This window comes from Mixophyes fleayi, chromosome 1 (genome assembly GCF_038048845.1).
Source record: "Mixophyes fleayi isolate aMixFle1 chromosome 1, aMixFle1.hap1, whole genome shotgun sequence".
Lineage (NCBI taxonomy): Eukaryota > Metazoa > Chordata > Amphibia > Anura > Limnodynastidae > Mixophyes > Mixophyes fleayi.
In genome coordinates this window covers 355,624,810-355,644,595 of record NC_134402.1, presented here as the reverse complement: position 1 = coordinate 355,644,595, position 19,786 = coordinate 355,624,810, and the positions used below count along the sequence as shown (strand labels likewise).

General features: G+C 41.3%; 1 protein-coding gene across 1 annotated transcript in view; it reads left to right on the top strand.

The window, feature by feature from the left end:
• Positions 1–19,786, top strand: part of HIP1R (huntingtin interacting protein 1 related) — a 79,411-nt gene that overhangs the window by 35,562 nt on the left and 24,063 nt on the right. The window contains exons 9-17 of the mRNA XM_075177756.1: positions 345–402; positions 6,581–6,656; positions 9,059–9,202; positions 10,836–10,897; positions 11,012–11,084; positions 11,792–11,975; positions 12,841–12,929; positions 14,571–14,687; positions 17,539–17,640. Of these exons, the coding sequence (XP_075033857.1) occupies positions 345–402; positions 6,581–6,656; positions 9,059–9,202; positions 10,836–10,897; positions 11,012–11,084; positions 11,792–11,975; positions 12,841–12,929; positions 14,571–14,687; positions 17,539–17,640 (905 nt within the window). The remainder of the gene's footprint in view (positions 1–344; positions 403–6,580; positions 6,657–9,058; positions 9,203–10,835; positions 10,898–11,011; positions 11,085–11,791; positions 11,976–12,840; positions 12,930–14,570; positions 14,688–17,538; positions 17,641–19,786) is intronic.

Here is a 19,786-nt window from a genome sequence, read left to right as displayed (position 1 = left end):
TCCTGTTGATACCACTTGATGTCATGGACTGAAATCATATTCAAGATTAAATCGATTTTTTTACATCCCATGTATGTCACCAATGAATAATATAGAGTCTCCCTATTGAATGTCTGATATCTGTTTATTAAACCAGTCTGTGCTGGTATGGTTTGACTGGAGAATAAAATAAATTGATTACAAGAGGAAAAAATACATTGGCGTTTAATGAAAAGAATCTATGTTAATGAAGGCAGTAGACACAACTGTCAAATCGCTTCTGTGCTGCCTCTGGGCATTGAGTGACATGGAAAGGTGCATAATAGGTGGTAATTAAAAATGACTTCTTCTCTTTTGTATTGTAGGTCTGCCTGCTGATACATTACAAGGACACAGAGACAGATTTCATGAGCAGTTCCACAGGTGGTTATGAAATTTCTGTATACTGAGTGTGCCTCTGGTTGGTTTGTTAATGTTAGTCACACACACCTTGATCATTATTGGTAGTTTGTTTTGTGTTTATAAGTTACTTTTTCAAATTGTACAATGTGAAACGAAGTTCGTAAGTCAAGCTTAGAGAGTTGCACCTTTTTTGTTTTTTATTTATTTAGGGGAATTCTTACATTTTGTTTTGTGATTGCAATAGATTTCCTTACTGTCTTTATTTGCAAAATATTTTAGCTGTAATCTCTGCCTGGCCAGGTACAAAATAAGATTATTACACACCGTAAAATTGATTTCTCTTACTCCATTGGGGGATGCTGCGAGACATTGGCGTATAGTAGGTGGAACTAGGAGTTTAGGCACTTATACTTGTTTTTCCTCCTTTACTGTGCCCCTCCTCTCCTTGCAGCCTCAGTTTTGACTAACCAAGTGTATGAGGAAGAGGAGCCCTATAGGGCAAAATATTTTTTTTTATAACCATAGAATTATAACCCTGAACAGAACTATTTACAGAGCAAGGGAAGGGTGTGCAGTGTCCCCCAATGGAGTAAGAGAAATCGATTTTACAGTGCATAAAAATCATCTTTTCTTTCCTACCATTAGGGACACTGCAAGACACTGGGGACATACCAAAGCTGCCTCTAAGGGAGGGAATGCTCTGGAATGGCTGCACGCAACACTTTGCAACCAAAGCTCGCATCACGAGATGCAAAACCCTGCAACCTGTAGAATTTTAAAAAGGTGTGGACAGATTACCATGTTCCTGCTCTGCATAGCTGCTCCGCCGAAGCCCCATGATGAGCTGGCCAAGATGCGCCAATAGCTCTGGTAGAGTGAGCCTTTAATGATACTGGGACGGGTAGAGACGCCCGAACTTAAGCCAGTGTAATAGTGGACCTCATCTAGTAGGCAAGAGACTGCTTGGAAGCCGTCCCAACCCCGCTTCTGCGCATCATAAAGAACACAAAGGTCTTCTGTCTTACGGACAGAGGCCGTGCGGTCAACATAACATCGAAGAGCACGAACCATGTCCAGCAACCGAAACTTGTCATTAGAAGAAGAGGACGAAGGGCGGAAAGTCGGAACCACAATCTCCTGATTTAAGTGGAACCTGGACAACTCCTTCGGAACAAAGGAGGGCTTGGTGGGAAGGACCGCTCTATCCTTGTGGAAAATTAAGAAGGGAGAGTTACAGCAGAGTGCTGCCAATTCCGAAACTCTACGAGCTGACGAAATAGCCAAAAGGAACAACGTCTTCCAAGTGAGATCATGTAAATCAACCGACTCCAGAGGTTCAATTGGAGTATGGGTAAGCGCATTGAGCACCAAATTGAGATCCCAAGGCTCCGCTGGGTGAGCAAAGGGGGGCTGCACATGAAGAACCCCCTGCAAGAAAGTCTGAACATCCCTGAATGCCGCTAGTTTGCATTGAAAATAAATTGAGCGCTCAGACCTTAACCTTAAGGGACCCCAGACGGAGCCCATTATCGAAGCCGGCTTGTAGGAGAGCCAGCCGACGAGGAAGGCTAAACCTAGATGTGTGGAGACACTGGGGCTCGCACCAAAGAATGTATGCTTTCCAGACTCTCTGATATATGGTTGAGCAGGACACCTTTCTGGCCCTAATTAGGGTACCAATAACCTCCTGTGAAAAACCCCTGGCCCTGAGAATTAGGGTTTCAACAACCACGCCGTCAAAGTTAGATGATCCAAAGAGTGACAGAGAAGAGGACCCTGAGCAAGAAGATCTGGTCGCACTGGCAGATGGAAGAGGGGTGCTGCTGCCAGTTTCAGAATGTCTTAAAACCATGCCCTGCATGCCAAATGAGGGGCTACCAGAATTGCAGGCACCTGCTCTCTGCTTTTTTTGCACCCACTTGAGCATGGGTATCGGTGGGAACAGGTACACTAGCTGGAAGTGCCACAGCATCTATGAATTCTGTTTGAGGGTCTTAAGACGTATCGGGGAAGCTAATAATTTAGCCTGGATGCCATGAGATCGATCTCGGGCTGTTTCCCGCATGGCCCCTACACTGCGAGTTCCTCCTTGGTGATTTAGGCACGCCGTGGCATTGTCTGACTAAATCTGAAGAGGCTTTTTTGACTGGAACCTCTGTCCCTGCGTCAGTGTCCTGTACACCGCTCTGAGTTCCAGGACGTTGATTGGCACTGTGGCCTCCTGGGGGGACAAGAGATCCTGGAATCTTAGGCTGGGGAGGGGTGACAGGGTCCCTAACAGACTTAACCTTTCTCCAGATTTTGTTTAGATAGCCACCACACGAGGGAAATGCGAGTGGTATTGGACAGACTGATGATCTGCCTGTCTAAATGCACATGGGAACCTGACCACTTCTGAAGAATCTCCCGATTAACTGGGCGAGAGTGGCACTGCCTCGAACACGGACACCATCGTCCCCAGAAGTTTCATGCAACCGAGGAGAGAGACCTCTCTCTGCCTCAGGAGGGTCCTGGTTTTGCACAAGAGTGCGAGGACCTTGTTATCCGGTAAGTATACTCTGAATCACTGTGTCGAACAAGAGACCCAGGAATCACATTCGCTGTTGCAGAATGAGAGATGACTTGGGTAAATTTAGAACCCACCTGTGTGCTTCCAGAAACTGCATTGTGATCTGAATGTGATGAGATAAAAGCGTCACTGACGGCGCCTTCAGAAGGAGATCGTCCAGATAGTTCCCTATCATGACTCCCTTCTGGCGCAGGAGCCCCGCCATGATCACCATGATCTTGGTGAACACTCTGGGAGCGGTCACTAGGCCGAAAGGTAGGTTCTTGAACTGAAAGTGAAGGTTCCCTACCGCAAAGCGGAGGAGACAATGGTGTCCCCTCCATATAGAAACATGTAGGTAGGCATCCTTGATGTCTATGGAGGCCAGGAACTCTACCTGTTCTATTTCGGCGATGACAGTCCGAAGGGTCTCCATTCGGAAGTTTTGAGGTTTTACCTGCTTGTTCAGAGATTGCAGATATAAAATTTTACGTAATGATCCGTCCTGTTTTGGCACCAGGAAGAGGCTGGAGTAAAACCCCTGACCGCTTTCCTGCATTGGAACGGGTACAATAACCCCGGCTGCCAGCAAATTCTGGATTGCCTCCTGAAGTGCTCTCCGCCTGAGGGGACAAAGGGTGGTTGCTGTGGTGAAGAACTTCTGTTGCGGGAACTGGACTACGTCTATGACATAGCCCTCGGACACAATTCCTTGTGTCCAAACATCTGTGGTGGATGCCCACCACTGGCCCTGGAAACGAAGAAGACGTGCCCCCACCACAGAGTCCCCTGGGGAAAGACTGTCACTCAGCAGGTTTGTCACCCGGTCTCGAGGTTCCTTGCCTAACAGCGCCCCTACCTCTGCTATACGCTCCCCTGGGGGAAGAGGATTGGCCTCTGGATGGGGTACCACAGACAAAGGAACGAAAGGACCGAAACCGTCCCTGATGTGGTCTATTGGAATCCATGGGTAGAACACTGCTCTTTCCGCCTGTGGCCACCTGAATGTCATTTTCAACTCTGACCCAGAGTAACCCCATCAAATGGCAAACCCTCTAAAGCTCGTTTTGCATCGGCGTGACCATAAGGTACGACGAGCTGCGATAATGAGGGCAGAGAATTTGGCATTTACTGACACAGCATCCATGGCTGTCTGGCCTTCATAATCAGAAGTGTCTTGAATATGCTCGGCCAACAAGAGAAATTCTGCACATGGGATGTTCTCTCGGATACCCTTAACCAACTGTTCAGCCAATTGCTGAATAGCCTTGTTATCTCAGACAACCGCCATCGTGGGTCTAAACATACTTCATGCCGCAATATAAGCTGAGCAGAGGGCCTGATTGCACTTCTTATCAGTGGGGGTTCCTTCGACAGTTCCCACTCAAGAGCAGGTTTCACTAATAGGAAGAAAAACGCGCTACAGGGCTGTCAACTCTAGGGGAGGCCTCCCATTTGAGTCCTCTGTCTGGAGAGGGTAAAGCGACTTAAATCTGCCCGGCATCATAAACTGCTTGTTTGGCCTCTGTCATGCATCGAATACCATCTCCATCATCTGAGGGGATGGTGGGAAAGCAGCCACCTGTGCCTTGGTCTTTTTAAACCAGGAGAACCCTGATGGGACCATGGGCTCTGGTTCTGCAAAACCTAAAGTATGTCTGATACCCAGAATGAGGTTATGAACATTATGGGCAGGGGCAGAGTCTACAGAACTAAATGAGTTGTCATCTTGCAGATCAAAGTCTAATTCACCCTCCTCTTCTGAGGAATGGCCTCAGAAGAGGAGGCCCTGAGTCGCATCAGAAATAATTCTCTTGGCCCTGTGTGATACTGTAAGCAGGCGTTTCTCTTATTAAACTGATTCGGACTGAGAGGATGTACCTGCGACAGCTAGTGATTGTGTAGAAGTGTGAGAAACAGTTACCTCACGTACCTCTGTGGACTGTGGTGAGTTCCGCCATGGCAGTTGTTAGTGACTTAGCTCAGGGCGGTTCTTCCATAACGGCTGCCCCCTTTGCTGCTTTGGAAGCAGTACAGCGAGCATCCTGGTTAGGCTGTCCAACAGATAATTTGCATTTAGCAAACGAATAGTGCAGCGCAGACATGCCAGAGGGTCCCTTATTTTTGGACGTCCCCTTTTCAGACATCTTTAAAATATATACAGATTAAATACAATATAAAAAAGGAAATATTGTTTTCTTTAAGTTTTGATAAGTCTGAGAGCTAGTCTGACTGACTATAAGACAAAATGATTTTACCATGTCTCTATACTACGTAAATCTTTGAAAATACACCAATCCCAAGACACTGAAACAATTGTCCTGATAGTGTAAATAGCCTAAAAGGTATGTTTCTATATATTACAATTAGAATACAACGTTACCAGTCGCGGAGAGGCAGAACAGACGAACAGCGTGATGATCTCTTTGTTTCAGAATCCAAAGATGGCCCTTCCGTGCCAGGAAGTATAGGAAGTAGGGGGGCGTCCTTCCGGTAGACCTTCCCATCAGAGAAAAAAATGCCTTTTGTACAAACATTTGGAATATCCCCATGTGGCACGATGGGCTTCTTACAGTCGGTAACCGACTGTTACTGACTACACTTACTGGAGCTACTTGGTCACTAAACACTCACCAACTCGCCATACCACTGTGCCACCAGTTGTAGGTCGCTGCCGCAAACGGCAGCTGGAATCGCTTGCATCGGCATTGTGTACTTGGTTTCTTCTGACTTGGTAATTTTGGTTCAGGCCTGCTGGGTAGCTGGCAGAGGGTTGACTCATAATGTTAAGTACAAAACAGGACATCTGGTGGATGGATGATTGTTAGCTCTTTGCTGTAGGTCACAACAGTACAGCCGGTATAGGTGTTTTGCAGAAAAAGAGCAGGCTCTTTAGGAATAGTCATGTTTTAGTCAGTAGCTCTTTTTACCTTCTGCCCTTTTTAATGCAGTTTTCATACATATGTTGGCAGGGGGGTAATGCAGCCCGGATCTGGTTGATTCACTTACCTTGCATATGAATTGGTCTGCATTATTTTCTTACTTTTAACACTGTATTTAAAGCCAAACTGAGGGGTGCGTACCTGGCCTGGGAGATTTCTATTTAAATCTCCTACCTAAACTACTTCCGTGACTTGGGTCGCTACAAGCCGAATATGGCTCCAGGAGTATAGTATCCAGACCTCAGAACAGCAGTCTTACTGTTGCTGCTTGCAGGGCTCTCGGAGCTCAGCTTTGGTATTTTGCCCCCAGGCACCTATAGGGTACAGGAGACAGGTAGGATTTATTATAAAGTAGAATGCTGCCAGCAGCGGCCCCAATGCTGCTGCTGCCTGATTCCTATGTGGGGATCTCTCAGACTTGCTCCTTCGCCTGTTCCCAGCATACAAGAACCACAGCCTAAAAACACCCCTTGAACCTGGTTCAGTTTTACTCTAACACTTCAACACTTTTGTAATTCAGAAAAGAGAAACTTCTAGACATTAATAAAAAAAAAAAAGCGTGAATTCAATGGCCCTCTATTAATCTGTTTTGTTTGTTTTGTTTTTCATTTTATTTATTTGTGGTTCAATAAAAAGTATTACACTGAGAGCTGTTGTACAACTGTTATTGTATTTTTAATATACACATTGTTTCATATTTCCTCTGTAGCCTAAAAACTTTTTTCAAACGAGCTTCTGACATGCTTTACTTCAAAAGGCTTATTCAGATTCCCCGCCTTCCTGATGTAAGTTTCCTGCACTGTTAAATTTAGAATTATTTTAGTGGTTCAAATGATATTGTAGTAAAGTAATCTCAAAATGTATGCATGTAATGGTATGTAACATATGCTATTATAGTGAAACACACACATTCAATTAGATTTGTTACTAAAGTAAATTCCCCGCTCATTTTTCCTCGCTCCTATGTGACGTGAGGAGAAATCACGGCTGAGGAATATCTCTGCTAATTGAATCTCCCCCAAATTGTGCATTCAATTCTCTGGGCATGGGCTGGGCATCTCTGTGTTCAAAACAACCTAATGCATTGGTGCTGAATCTGTCCTATCAAGTGTTTTTGCTCTAGGATATTCTTCTTCACATTGACTACTCTCATTGCTATTATGCTTGGAGCATAGAATGTATAGAGTTTTCTGTTGGCAGCCATTTTGGACTGACTAAAATGTCCCTCAGTGCTCTTACTAACCTGAAATTTGCTGTGCATAAGGAAAATTACCACGTGCCAAAAATCTATTATCCTTTGGCTGTAGTTCGTACAAGCTGATAGTATTTTTTTATGTAGTGAATGTTATGAGCAGTTCTTCATGTAAAGCAAAAAAAAATGTTAAATGTTTGCTATACCTAGTACTATGTTTCATTTTGGTCTGTCTCTACTATCTGCTATGTGATATTGCTCAAATTTCTCCATTTGTCTTTTCCTGAAAATGTTCAACTCTTGTTTAATGTGATGGTTAATCCCTGGACCTAGTGTTCTCCCATCTCTGTGACATCTCCAACTTCTCCAATTCTGTCTTCCCATTTTCTGACCACAGTCTTCTTTCCTTTACACTCTTTTTGAAACTGCCCTCGTTAAAGTAACAGACAACTTACTCTCAGCTAAGTCCACTCTTCCCTTCTTTTACTCCTCAACCTCTCTGCTGTTTTTGACACAGTTGATCATTCTCTTCTCCTCACTATCCTTCATTCCGAAACATCACACTCATGGTTTGTCTCCTACTTCTCTGGCCGCTCTTTTACAGCCTCTGCTTCTGACTCTTCCTTCTCCCCCCCCCCCCTCCTCTTTCTATTGGAGTCCCCCAAGGCCCTGTCCTTGGCCCTTTGCGCTTCTCTCTACACCACCTCTCTCAGTGAACTTATTTATTCATTTGGCCTCCAATACCACCTCTATGCTGATGACACGCAAATCTATCTTTCGATCCCTGACCTCTCTCAAGCCTTCCCAACCCAAGTATCTAGCTGTGTTTTGGCTGAATCTACCTGGATGTCACAGTGCTTCCTCAAACTCAGCATCTCCACATCCAAGCTCATTTTTTATCCCGCAAATGTTGCTGTCTTTCCCAGTATCTCCCTCTTGATTGACAATGCAGCGCTCTCTCCCGTCAGCCATGCCCGCTGCCTTGGAGTCACCCTTGACTCAGCCCTCAGCTTTACTCATTATATCCAGTCCCTCGCTAAATCCTGCCACTTCCTCCTCCATAACATCACGAAAATCCGTCCATTCCTCTTTCAGGAAGCAACCAAAATCCTGGTCCATTCACTCGTTTCTCATCTCGACTATTGCAACCTCCTTCTCACTGGCCTTCCTTACTCACATTTCTGACCTTTAATCCATACAGAATGCTGTGGCTAGGCTCATCTTCCTCTCCTGTCGCTGCTCCTCTACTACTCCTCTGTGTAAATCCCTTCATTGGCTCCCTATCTGTTTTAGAATTCAGTTCAAGCACCGTACCATCACTTACAAATCCCTTACCAAGACTTAGATCTCTTACCTTGTCTTGAGGTACATACCTACCCAACCGCTCCACCTCTGACCTTCGCCTCAATTCACCTCTCATTACCTTCTCCCATCCTCTCCCCAAAGACTTTTACCGTGATGCCCACATTCTTTTGAAACTCCCTACCCTGCCTCACTCCACTGTCCCCAACCTTCAGTCCTGCAAACACTCGCACAAAACTCACATTTTCAAGCTTGCCTATCCTACCACCTCCTGACCATCTTATCCTTCATCTCTTTTTACTTTGCCTGCCATCTCCCTTTACTTCCAGCTGGTCCTACTGTCTTTCATCACCCTTCCCTCTAGAATGTAAGTGCACGTGGGCAGGGTCCTCTGTACCTGTTGTCCCATGTCTGTCTACTGTCTGACTCCCTTGTATGTTCTGTCATGTATTTTTCTGCACTCTGTGAGTCCTCATATCATTACTCACTCCTCTGTCCTAATTATGTGTATTACCTCATCTGTTTGTTACTTGCTTCTGTATCCGGTACTACTGATTTTATGACCCCTTGCAAATAAATGTTTCAATCACCAATAATCATTTTCTTGTGGTGGAGAGTACAAGGCAATATATGTTACCAATCTAAAACTATGTAGAAAGTATATAATATTTTAATTTATTTGAATCTTAATAGAAGCCACCCAACTTTTTGAGAGCCTCTGCGTTAGAGGAACATGTGAAGCCTGTAGTTGTCATGGCCAATGAAACTCCAGAGGAGGAAGAACAACCACCCGAATCTCTGGTTGAAATCAGCAGCGTTCAGCCTGTGGAGCAGCAGGTGAATGCAAAATGTACATTTTTGAGATGTGTTTAATTTAAGGATCATTTTATAATATGCTGCTACAATGAATTGTCAAAGTGTAATAATCTGAGAACCAGGTTAAACATATTATTGTACTGCTTTTATCATGTTTCTAGAATCATTTTCTTTCTCTAATCAAACTGAGGAAAATATATTTTGACGAATTGCAGTTTATAAGGTTTTTTTTGTTTTTTTTAATTCATATTTTTCTGACAGACTTATATTCTCTATTGGTGTGAGGTACGTCAAGTAAACTGGGGATTTTTATAACTGTAGAGCAGACACATGACACAACCCACTGTTCCTCCACTGTCACCTCAGTCATGTCCTTCCTCTACCTGAAACTTGAGGGACCTCTAATTACTGTGGACATAGTCAAGTCTATATAAGTGCAAGCAGAAAGAGGATGGGTCCAACCCCCTGAATTTTGCTCCTAGTTTTAGGTTCTCCCTCTGTGCAGACTGTCTTGTACAGTCCACTGTTCTAGTAGCAAAAAAAATTGTTTATGCCAAGATCAAACATCTTCCAAAGTTCTACATCTGAAATCTCTGGGTGGAATTGAGTTATTGGACTCCCTACAATTGCTCCCAAGCACAAGCCTGTTTGATTCTCACATGCCCTTTACTCCCCATTTTCAATCCCTTGTAAAATTACCTACACCTCAAAATATATCCTGCATCCCTGCCTAAATCTCTGACTCCATTAAAACATTAATTCATGTGCTGATCACTTCCTGTTTCAACCATTGTGATGCCTATCAATTGGCTTTCCGTTAACCAATGTGACCCCAGTTTATATTATTTGGAAAGCGGCTCCTAGACTAATGTGCTTTACTAATGTTGTCATTCACTGCACCGTTTCTTCCAAGATGTAATTTATAAATGTTTCTCTACAGCCATCCACAATGCTGCACCCTCCTCCTACATGTTTTATCTCTGTTCACCACCCTACCCATTCTCTCCAATCTGCCTTGACCTAAGCTTAACATCCTCCCACTCCTGTCCTGCACCTGTACTCTTGAATGCCCTACCTCAGCTGTTCAGATTAACTCACAGCTTTCACATTTTTTAAATACTCTGGTATTATATCCTGGAGGTAACAAGACCTCCTAACAGGTACAACGCCACAGAATATGTGCTCTAGCTAGAAGAGGCTTGTTACCATATGTTTGTTAATAAAGTGTTAATCATTTTGTTTGTTTTGGTCTCCTTGTTGTACAGCATTTTTAATAAGTTGGTACCATGGTAATAAAGCATAATAAACTATAGCTATAAGTAGTTGACCTACTTTCATTTGCCTATGTATTTTCCACAGGAAACAAACTTTTATTTGCAAATTGTAATAATAGATCTATCACCCATGCTTTCGTTATCGCCTCCAAATTTGTACCAGCTACTCAGCAGTCCATTATTGCTGTAAAATTTACCATTTGTATTGTATATTTGTTCTTGTTAGATTAATGTTTGTTTATCTAGCACAGTAATGTGTGTAGTAATCGACATTGTTAAGCACTGCGTTAGACAATGCATGTTACTTTATTTGTATTGTAAATGTATCTTCTATTCACCCACAAGAAAATATTTACAAATATCAAATTACTTGTTTTTAGGTCGTGGAGGACATCTTTCAGCAAACTTTCGGTCCTCCAAATGGTCTAATGATCGATGACAGGTAGAGAATATATTCATTAACCTCTTCTATGTTGTGTCCCAGCTACAGATTATTAGTCTATTAGGCCTTCTTGAAACCTAGTACACTCTGGTATCATTGTTTTATTGTTTTAAGGGATCTTCAAATAGAAAATCTGAAAAAAGAAATTGAGATGCTGCGTTCAGAATTGGAAAAAATAAAACTGGAGGTGAGGATTTAGAGACTAACCTTGCTGTCTAATGCATTGTTCAATCCTCAATGTATCATATATGTGTATGTGTTTAAACTGCTTTATTTATAACACTTTTGAGTATATAAAAAATATCAAAACTTTGCTACTAAATGTGTAAGCCCCAACCTGCTCTCCAGTGGAACTTTGCTTCTTATGGAAAAATGATCATGAAAAATGGAGACTATTTAATTTACTCAGTAAGAACTTCTTAGAGCAGGAGGGCACTTTACTTTGTGTTTTACCTAACCCAGGCCTGGCCAACCTGTGGCTCTCCAGGTGTGGTGAAACTCAAATTCCAGCCTGTCTTGCCAGCTATCAGTGAGCTATCTGCTGACAAAGCATGCTGGGATTTGTAGTTTCACAACACCTGGAGAGCCACAGATTGGCCAGGCCTGACCTAGCCAATCGGAGCAGTGCAAAACCTTTCCAAACATTGATGAATCGAGCTGTATGCACCAATCATTCCCTTTATGTATAAGTAATTTTAGTCTGACCCCATTTATGATGCACATTGTGTAGACATACTCTTATTTAACACTGTTTATCTTGTTTGTGGTTTTGCTTTTGTATTTTTATATTTGGCTATTGATGCCAATCCTTTGGCAGATCCCACTGATAATATCATGTATGTAGAGAACACGTTGGCTGCATTGATTTACTCTGTCTTTAATCGGCTGTATCAGGCTCAGAAGTACATCATGCAGCTGAAAGGTCAAATTAACACTTTAGAAGCTGAGGTGGAGGAGCAGCGCAAACAGAAGCAGAAAGCCCTTGTGGATAATGAGCAGCTGCGAGGCGAGCTGGAGAGGCTACTGAAACAGAAGCAGGAAAATGACAAAGCTCAAGGGCTTTGTGTAGAAATGGAAAGTAGGTATTTATAAATTGGCAAGATCTCTAAAGCAATTGTGAACCTTTAATCCATAGGGGTGCAAAATGTTTTGTTAAATACAAGGAGTTAAAGGTGCAATGCAAAGTACACTAGCATCTTCCAGGAGGCAAAAGTAAGCAACATGATTTAAAGTTACTGAATGCTAAAATAAAATGGGGGACACTTTAAAAAAATTTTATTTTTTAACTGTCTTAATGTTATATTCCGGGTTTTTTTTCCTGCCTGAAGTCTGTCCTATATTGATCTGTCCCCGCACATAGCTGCACAGGAGTAGATTTGACTGTGCAGTGTTTGCTGACTCTACAACCTATAGTGTAGTTTGTTTTTCTGATCCCATACAAGGCTGTAAGATTAGTTTTATTGCATTGCCACTGACTAAAGCCTAGCTCAGGCCTTAACCCTTATTTTTTTTTTCTCGAAAAGCAGGAACTTAAACGCAAAATTCTGATACAGGGGTTTTATTGGGAACAGGGTAATTTTATTAAAACTATATTTGAAGTGGTTGCAGATGGTATGCTACACCCTCTCTTCCAAACATTTAAAATTGCTGAGAGGGTAGAGAAGGGGATTTGAGTTAAGCGATTTGTTACAATAAACTGGCTAAGTAACATGACTGGGGAACTATGTCCAATCCTTACCTTTGGTGCTCAATGACCTGTAGCTATGAGACAGCAGCAGGCTTTAAAGCCCACTGCTGACCATTTGTGGAGCCATTTAAATAAAAGATGATGATAAAAGCCCAGTTGCTTGGACCACATTTGTTCAATGAAGCGGGAAGTGAACAAGAGTAACCTTTACTTTTAAGCTTTCAAACTTATTGTTTGATTTTACTTTTACTACCAGAGAAAGTTCAAGCAACAGAATTGCGCTACAACAAGATGAAAGATAAGCACAACGAGCTCATCAATGTTCATGCAGGACTTCTGAGAAAGGTAAGGGCATATGTCACGCTTTCATTTAGATTTTGCAGTGTTGAAGACGTGTCTGCATTAGAAATGCTCAGGCTTGGATTTATGAAAACCGAGCCCACCCGAACTCGGGAGTGGGTTCGGATCTGAATCCAGGCAAAACGTCTTTGTTGCGCTGTCGGATCTCGCGGGCTTTGGTTTCCATAAGTACCTCCCTCCCCAAGAGATCAGCGCCATTGCTCACACAAACAGGGGTAGCAGTGTTCTAGTCACTCTCCATTCTCCAGTGACATTGCCTAGTGCCATTGCTCATACAGAAACAGGAGGGATAGCAGTGTTCTTGTCACTTGACAAAAATTGACTGGAAATTTTGGAAGTTAATGTTATTGAGGTTAATAATAATGTAGGGATAAAAAAAAAAAGCCAAATGTGATTTTAGCACAAAAAAAAAAATAGGGAGTTTAGAAAAAAAATCGGGAACCAAAACACGAAGTTAACCCAGATCCAAAACCAAAATATGGGGGTCAGTGAACATCTCTAGTCTCCATTGGTGTACTTAGAATTTGAATATGGGATTGACAGAGCCAGTGTCATATGATTTCCTGTGCACCTATTACTCGATAGTTCTGTTGTCCTCTGTTATCTAGATATAGATATCGATAGATCTATATCGATCTATCTCACAGTTTCCACTGTGAATCATGCACTTTACAATGTAAACTAAGTTTTAAGTCATTGGTGACTTGTGTTTTTATTGCTGATGAATATTTCTGGGCATGATATTATATATATTGATTTACTTTACCAAAAAGAGAAACTGCCGCACCAGATCTGTATCTGTGTGTGTAATTATATATATATATATATATATATCTCTATCTCTATCTCTATCTCTATATCTATTTAGATGATCTCCCAAATGTTTTGGCGGCTGTTCCAAATTATTCAAAACATACATACTGAGGTGCTAACACTTAACACATCATCAATTCATGGAGAAGAAAGTGTTTCTTTTTGGTACACAAATCTAATGGACTAAACAGCTTTAATACTTTAAAAAGTACAGTTTACAATGAATTAAAGAACACAGCTGTTTATTTGAACTTTTATTGTATGTATATAAAGTGAAATAAACTAATATATTAGCAAAATATATTAAAATGTGTGGTGTTTTTAAAAAAAAAAAAAAAACACGCTGAAATGTCTCCTTGTAATATCTGATATAATTATGTACATAATATGTCCTCAAAATGTAAAGTATTGGTCAGTAATTATTTTGACGTTGTACTATAACCTCTAATTCTGAAATTTGCAACTTGATATATAGCCAACAAATTAACTGTAAGGTTATCTCCCTTCATAGAATATATCACTCAATTATACAGTTGCTCCGTATGGATGTCTCACAGAAAACAAGTTCTTTCCTGTAGTGAAGGAGTTACGTTACCACACACTGCTTAAAAGGAAGTTGAATTTATTCTTTATCTGTTGGTTTAGTTGTATTTGGCCAGCTAATTGGAACATGTTATAAATAGACCTTTGAAGGCAAGATTGCCTTATTTTTTTTTTTATCACAGGTAATGCAGGAGACTGACTTACTAAACACCTTTATAATTATATTATGTGCTGTATCTCAAGGCTTGATCCTTTTCCTATTTTATACAGAATGCTGACACTGCCAAGCAGCTTACAGTATCACAGCAAAACCAGGAGGAAGTGGCACGTATCAAAGAGGAGCTGCAATTTCAGATGGATCAAGTGAAACGCGAGTCAGAAATAAAGGTTAATTGAAACACTTGCATTTTTAAAGACTTCAGGGGATATATTTACTAAACTGTGGGTTTGAAAAAGTGGAGATGTTGCCTATAGCAACCATCCAGATTCTAGCTGTCATTAATTTTAGTGCATTCTACAAAATGACAGCTAGAATCTGATTGGTTGCTATATCCAACATCTCCACTTTTTCAAACCCGCAGTTTGGTAAATATCCCCAGGAGTTTTCCCCAGCGCACATATACTATGGAGCATCATTGGTAGACTGGCATTAAACATTATTGTATGTATGTGTATTTCTGCTTTGCCATATTGTGCTGTGCAACATTTGTATCACTCAGCAACAGACCCCAGTTTACATATTGCAGACACACACTTGACTCTGTTCTCTTACATGCATAAGACCTCTATATGGATAAGAAATATTTTGACGATTTCTTTCATTTCAGGGTGATAATACAAGGAAATGGTGTACCTGTAAGAGTGTGTTTTCCACTACAATGAATCTTGCACAATTAGAGCACAACATTGAATGCACTTATTGAGTCACAATTAAGAATGCTTACTGATTCTTTATATTAAATCAAATATGCATTTTACTACTACAAGTGTAAGATTTTTTTGTGCTTTTATATCACAAACTAAAATCTACAGCACTTCTATTGTAATTCACTAGCTATCATTTCATAAATGTACCCAGATGTTTTGTTTTTTAAAAAAAGTAAAGTGCGTGTACTTTAAGTGTACTTGTCTCCTACACACAAAAGCCCATGAAACACATATCTAAGTTAGCCATTTTCTGGGCAGCTGTGAATATTCATGAGTGTTAATGTGACTTTCCCATGTACTGGCTGGAGCATGCTCAGTGTAGATACTTCCTGTGACTTCATCAGTCTGCCAGTTTTCAGTACATTGAATGATCCATGTGAGCGCAATGTCTCAGGAACTTCTACCGACAACAGATGATGCCTATTGCATTAATGACACACGGTTATGCACAATTGTACAGCTACTTTTTCTCAGTAATGGTGTAGGTGATTGTAACTGTACTTTGCATTTAATTTTTTACGGTTAGATTTTTCAAAACTCCATGACAGATGCAGAAAATCTGTGATCCAATGCTTTGCTCATTTGCGCACTCAGATTTCTTACTTGAAACCTTTTTGGGGTGTCCCATTCGCAAGCCATAGGCAAAGGTTCTGAGCTGGGACTGGCTTTCTTGGAGTACTCCACATTCCCCCATCCCTCTGCAACTATTGTAGGATCACTAAAACAGAAGGTAGTCACATGTTCCTTAATAAGTATTGACAACTACATTATCTTAATTAACCAAAATACATATTTTGATACTTGCTGTAAGAACATGCAAATAACTCCCTAGTTGTCTTTGTGGCTAGTTAAGTAAACCCAAAACTCGCATGAAGCTGTCGTACATGTTGAAATTGTAAAGGTCATTTATTATGTGCCCTCGTATTGGGGTAGTGTGTGTGTTTTAAAGTGGATTTTTATTTTAATATATTTGGAAACTGCTAATATCCGTTTTTTTGCCACGTTTTTGGAGATTTTGTCTGTCGGACGCATCCGAAGAATATCCCACTCCGAAGTAAAGGGCAGGCATTTAACCAAATCTCATAACCTGCAGCCAGAAATGTTTACTCTCAGGGCAGCCCCAGAGACAATGATAAGTAGGCCTTTGGGGTATTGCAGATACTTACAACTTGTTCAAAATACAAGTCTTTTCAGGAACCTGTCACGTGTTAATAGTTTGCTTTGTGATATAGGCAGATACCTCTCACTATAAGTAGTTACTGTTAGGAGTTTAGTTGAAGTCTGTCAGCTTGTCAGCGCATATGGGGAGAGAGAAGGGAATTGGTGAAGCCATTGTACAAGACCTGACTCTTTTTTTTTTTTTTTTTTTTTTTTTTTTTTTTTTCTCTCTGTAGCCTTTCTCGTCAGGCTGAAAGTTATAAGGTAGGGAGATGGCCTAGTGTTGTATAGAGGGTTGTTCTAATCTGAATCAGAGAATGGTCTCATCACACCACTGATATAGTGCTGGGTTTGAAGACATGAATGGATGTATGACTTCATGTCTCTATGGATAACGTATATAAGTGTGGGGCTTCTTGACAAGTTTATTGGACCGTTGAGCCACTTGATGCCAGATTTACCACAGATTATGAAGGAGCCATGACTACATCCTGAAATTACACGTTCACTAGTAGTGGGCAGGTAGTAAATTTGTATTTATTGATATGCCATAATTTGTGTAAACATTAGCAGGAGGTTTTGCTGGGGATTTTTTTGGGCATGCAGATGTAAGAAAGGTACTGGGTTGGTGTCTGAAGTTTTTCTGTAGAGTTATGAGTTTATCTTGCCAGTTAAATAGGATAAGTTGAGTGGCTAGGTGATAAAAGGTTATATTTGGTAGGTTGGTTCATCTCCCATTTTTTGGTAAGTGAACAGAAGAGAGCCTGATGCTCACATAGATATCATCATGGGTTCTATGAAAAGTACACACATCTCTTAACAAGGAGTATGATGGAGCAGGCATGGGAGGAAGTAGAGCATGAATTGCATTGCCTTGTACCTGTTCAGTTATCCACCTTGTTAAAACACTGGTGTGTCTTCTGTCAAAACCACAGGAAGAGAGATGGAATGAACTAATGTATGTGTGCGCATAGAATTAAACCATTGATTTTACCAGTGTTTGAATATAATGTAATGGCCTTTTGAACAGTGTATTGTATTGCTGACTACTGAAGTTTCAACAATGCAAAGACTGACAACAGCAAGTTTAATTGAAAAATGCAGCGTTGGTAACTTGCTAATTTTTTTCTATCCTCTACAATTATTCTCGCAGTTGGAAGAACAGACTTTTCAGATTGAACAGCTGAAAACAGAGGTTGAATCAAGAGAGGAAGAGCTTTCACGAGTGCAGCAGTCTCTGACTAATACTGAGCAGGTACCACTCAGCACCACATCTGTAACTATAGCAAGGTGGTTCCCATCTGATTACTTAGCATCATGCTCTTTTATTATGTGCATTCCAAATAATTGCACTGCATGATTGTGTGCACACATGCATATGCATATAAGATGAATATAGCAACAATGACAGAAGTAAGTAGGTTTTAAAGATGTGTCAAAATGCGAAATGTTTTATATATAAAATGAGCTGTAGTTTTGTTACAAGGGTTTCTGTGCACCTAATGAGTATTTTAATGTGTTGTATGTGTAACACCCCCTTCTGTATTATGTATTGTGAGGGTGTATATATATTGAACAATGCAGATGCTTCTCACCTCGGTACTTGATTTTCAGTGCCTCCACCCGAATCGCTGCTTTCTCTTCTGGGGGTGTTCAAAAGATACACCAGGGGGAGATTCGGGAAACCCTCTGCCCAGTATTAACACTCTGTGACAAATTGTGTGCTGCAAAAGCCATCCAGGCACATTTATTGAAATGGAAACCCTGAATGCAGCTTTGTAATTTTATAGAAAAATATAATTTGGTATAATTTGAAATAGTGCAAACAATACAATACAGTAATAAGACAATGTGGATGAAAGTGGAGCACCACTTCTTACTATGAACACCAAGTTAACACAATAACTCGCAATAAATCGATAACATTAACAGCATACAATATGAACATTAAATGTCACAGCCTTATACACAGGGAAAGATATATCAGATACCTTACTTGCTCCTGATACTGGGAATATCTTGCGGGGTGAATGTATATATTTTTCCTTATAGCTCTACAATGTACTGCCAAACACACACATTAGCAGTAATCAAACATGCCACACAAATGGAGCAGTGCACTGCAAGTTGGGGCTCTTCTGTATGGATGCAGCATGGCATGGAAGCATCATGTGTCCAGTTTGCAGATTTTAAAGGTCTTTAAATTACTTGCAGTGAGGTACAGCAGTCACAGTATGCAAACCCTCCTGTAGCAACAACTGTAAAATCATTTCCTATTTGTATTCTGGGACTTGTAGTTCCACAAATGCTGATTAGACACTTGGTGCACATTTACCTGCCCACCCTTCTCTCCCTAACTCTTCAGCCCTTGTGGCCAGAAATAGTCCAAACCCCACTTGAATAATAACAGATAGGTAAAAATAACCAGTAACTTATCTGCACCAGTGTGTGTCACAGGTCTGAACTTGATTATCTCCAAAATGGCTGACTTGTAAAATGTCCTTCAGAGGTGCATGCAAACCTCCTCCTGCAGCTTCAAACAGTGACTTTCAGCAGGTTCTGTTCAGGACTGCACTGAGCTCTGATATCTCTGCAGACTGTCTGCTCTCTCCTCAGACCACCAATTCACTGCCCTTCTGCCTAGGGTCACCTATCTGGACTGGTCACACAGCTCAGTCTCTCCCAGGATGCTCCTCTCTCTCCGCCCCCTGGTTTCTCAGGCTTCTTAGGCTCAGCCCCCTCTCCACAATAGCCTTGTGGGAAATGTAGTTTTTCTTCCTGGACTGGTAAATAGCTATAGCCATCTCTTTTTTTACTGATTCAATTGTGATTATTAGCCCCTGGGTGCTCAAGTCCAACTGCAGCATCCCCAGGGGTTACATATGTTGAAATAAAAATTGTTTCACAAGCCGCCTCTGGATCCTTCGGACTGGGCACTGTACATCTCGAAAATATGTGGCAAGCTGTGTTATATTGTTGTACATGCTGTTATGTACCTGTCCCCCAATGTCTAGCATTTACTCCGATTTGATCTCTTAACTGCTTTGTGCCTGTCCGCTCCCCCCTTCTCCTTTTTACCCACACTCCCCTACTGACCCTTTCCCCAGAATTCAACATTTTGATGGGTATGCCGAAAGTTTCCGAAATCTTGTTTTAAAGTTTAGTACCCAGGAAAGCGCATGCAGTGAAGGATACCTTACACATTAAAAAATAAACCCTTCTAAAGACTAATTCATACCAATTAAACATTATTCAGATTAAAGTAAAAGGTAGAGGAATCTTAACCTATGGTGCTGACCAGCATCCTAAAAGACACCGGAGCCGGTTTAGAACCTCTGGATAACATCAACACTTTCCATTTGATTTTCTTATTCTGTTTATTTTTATTATTAAGTTATTTG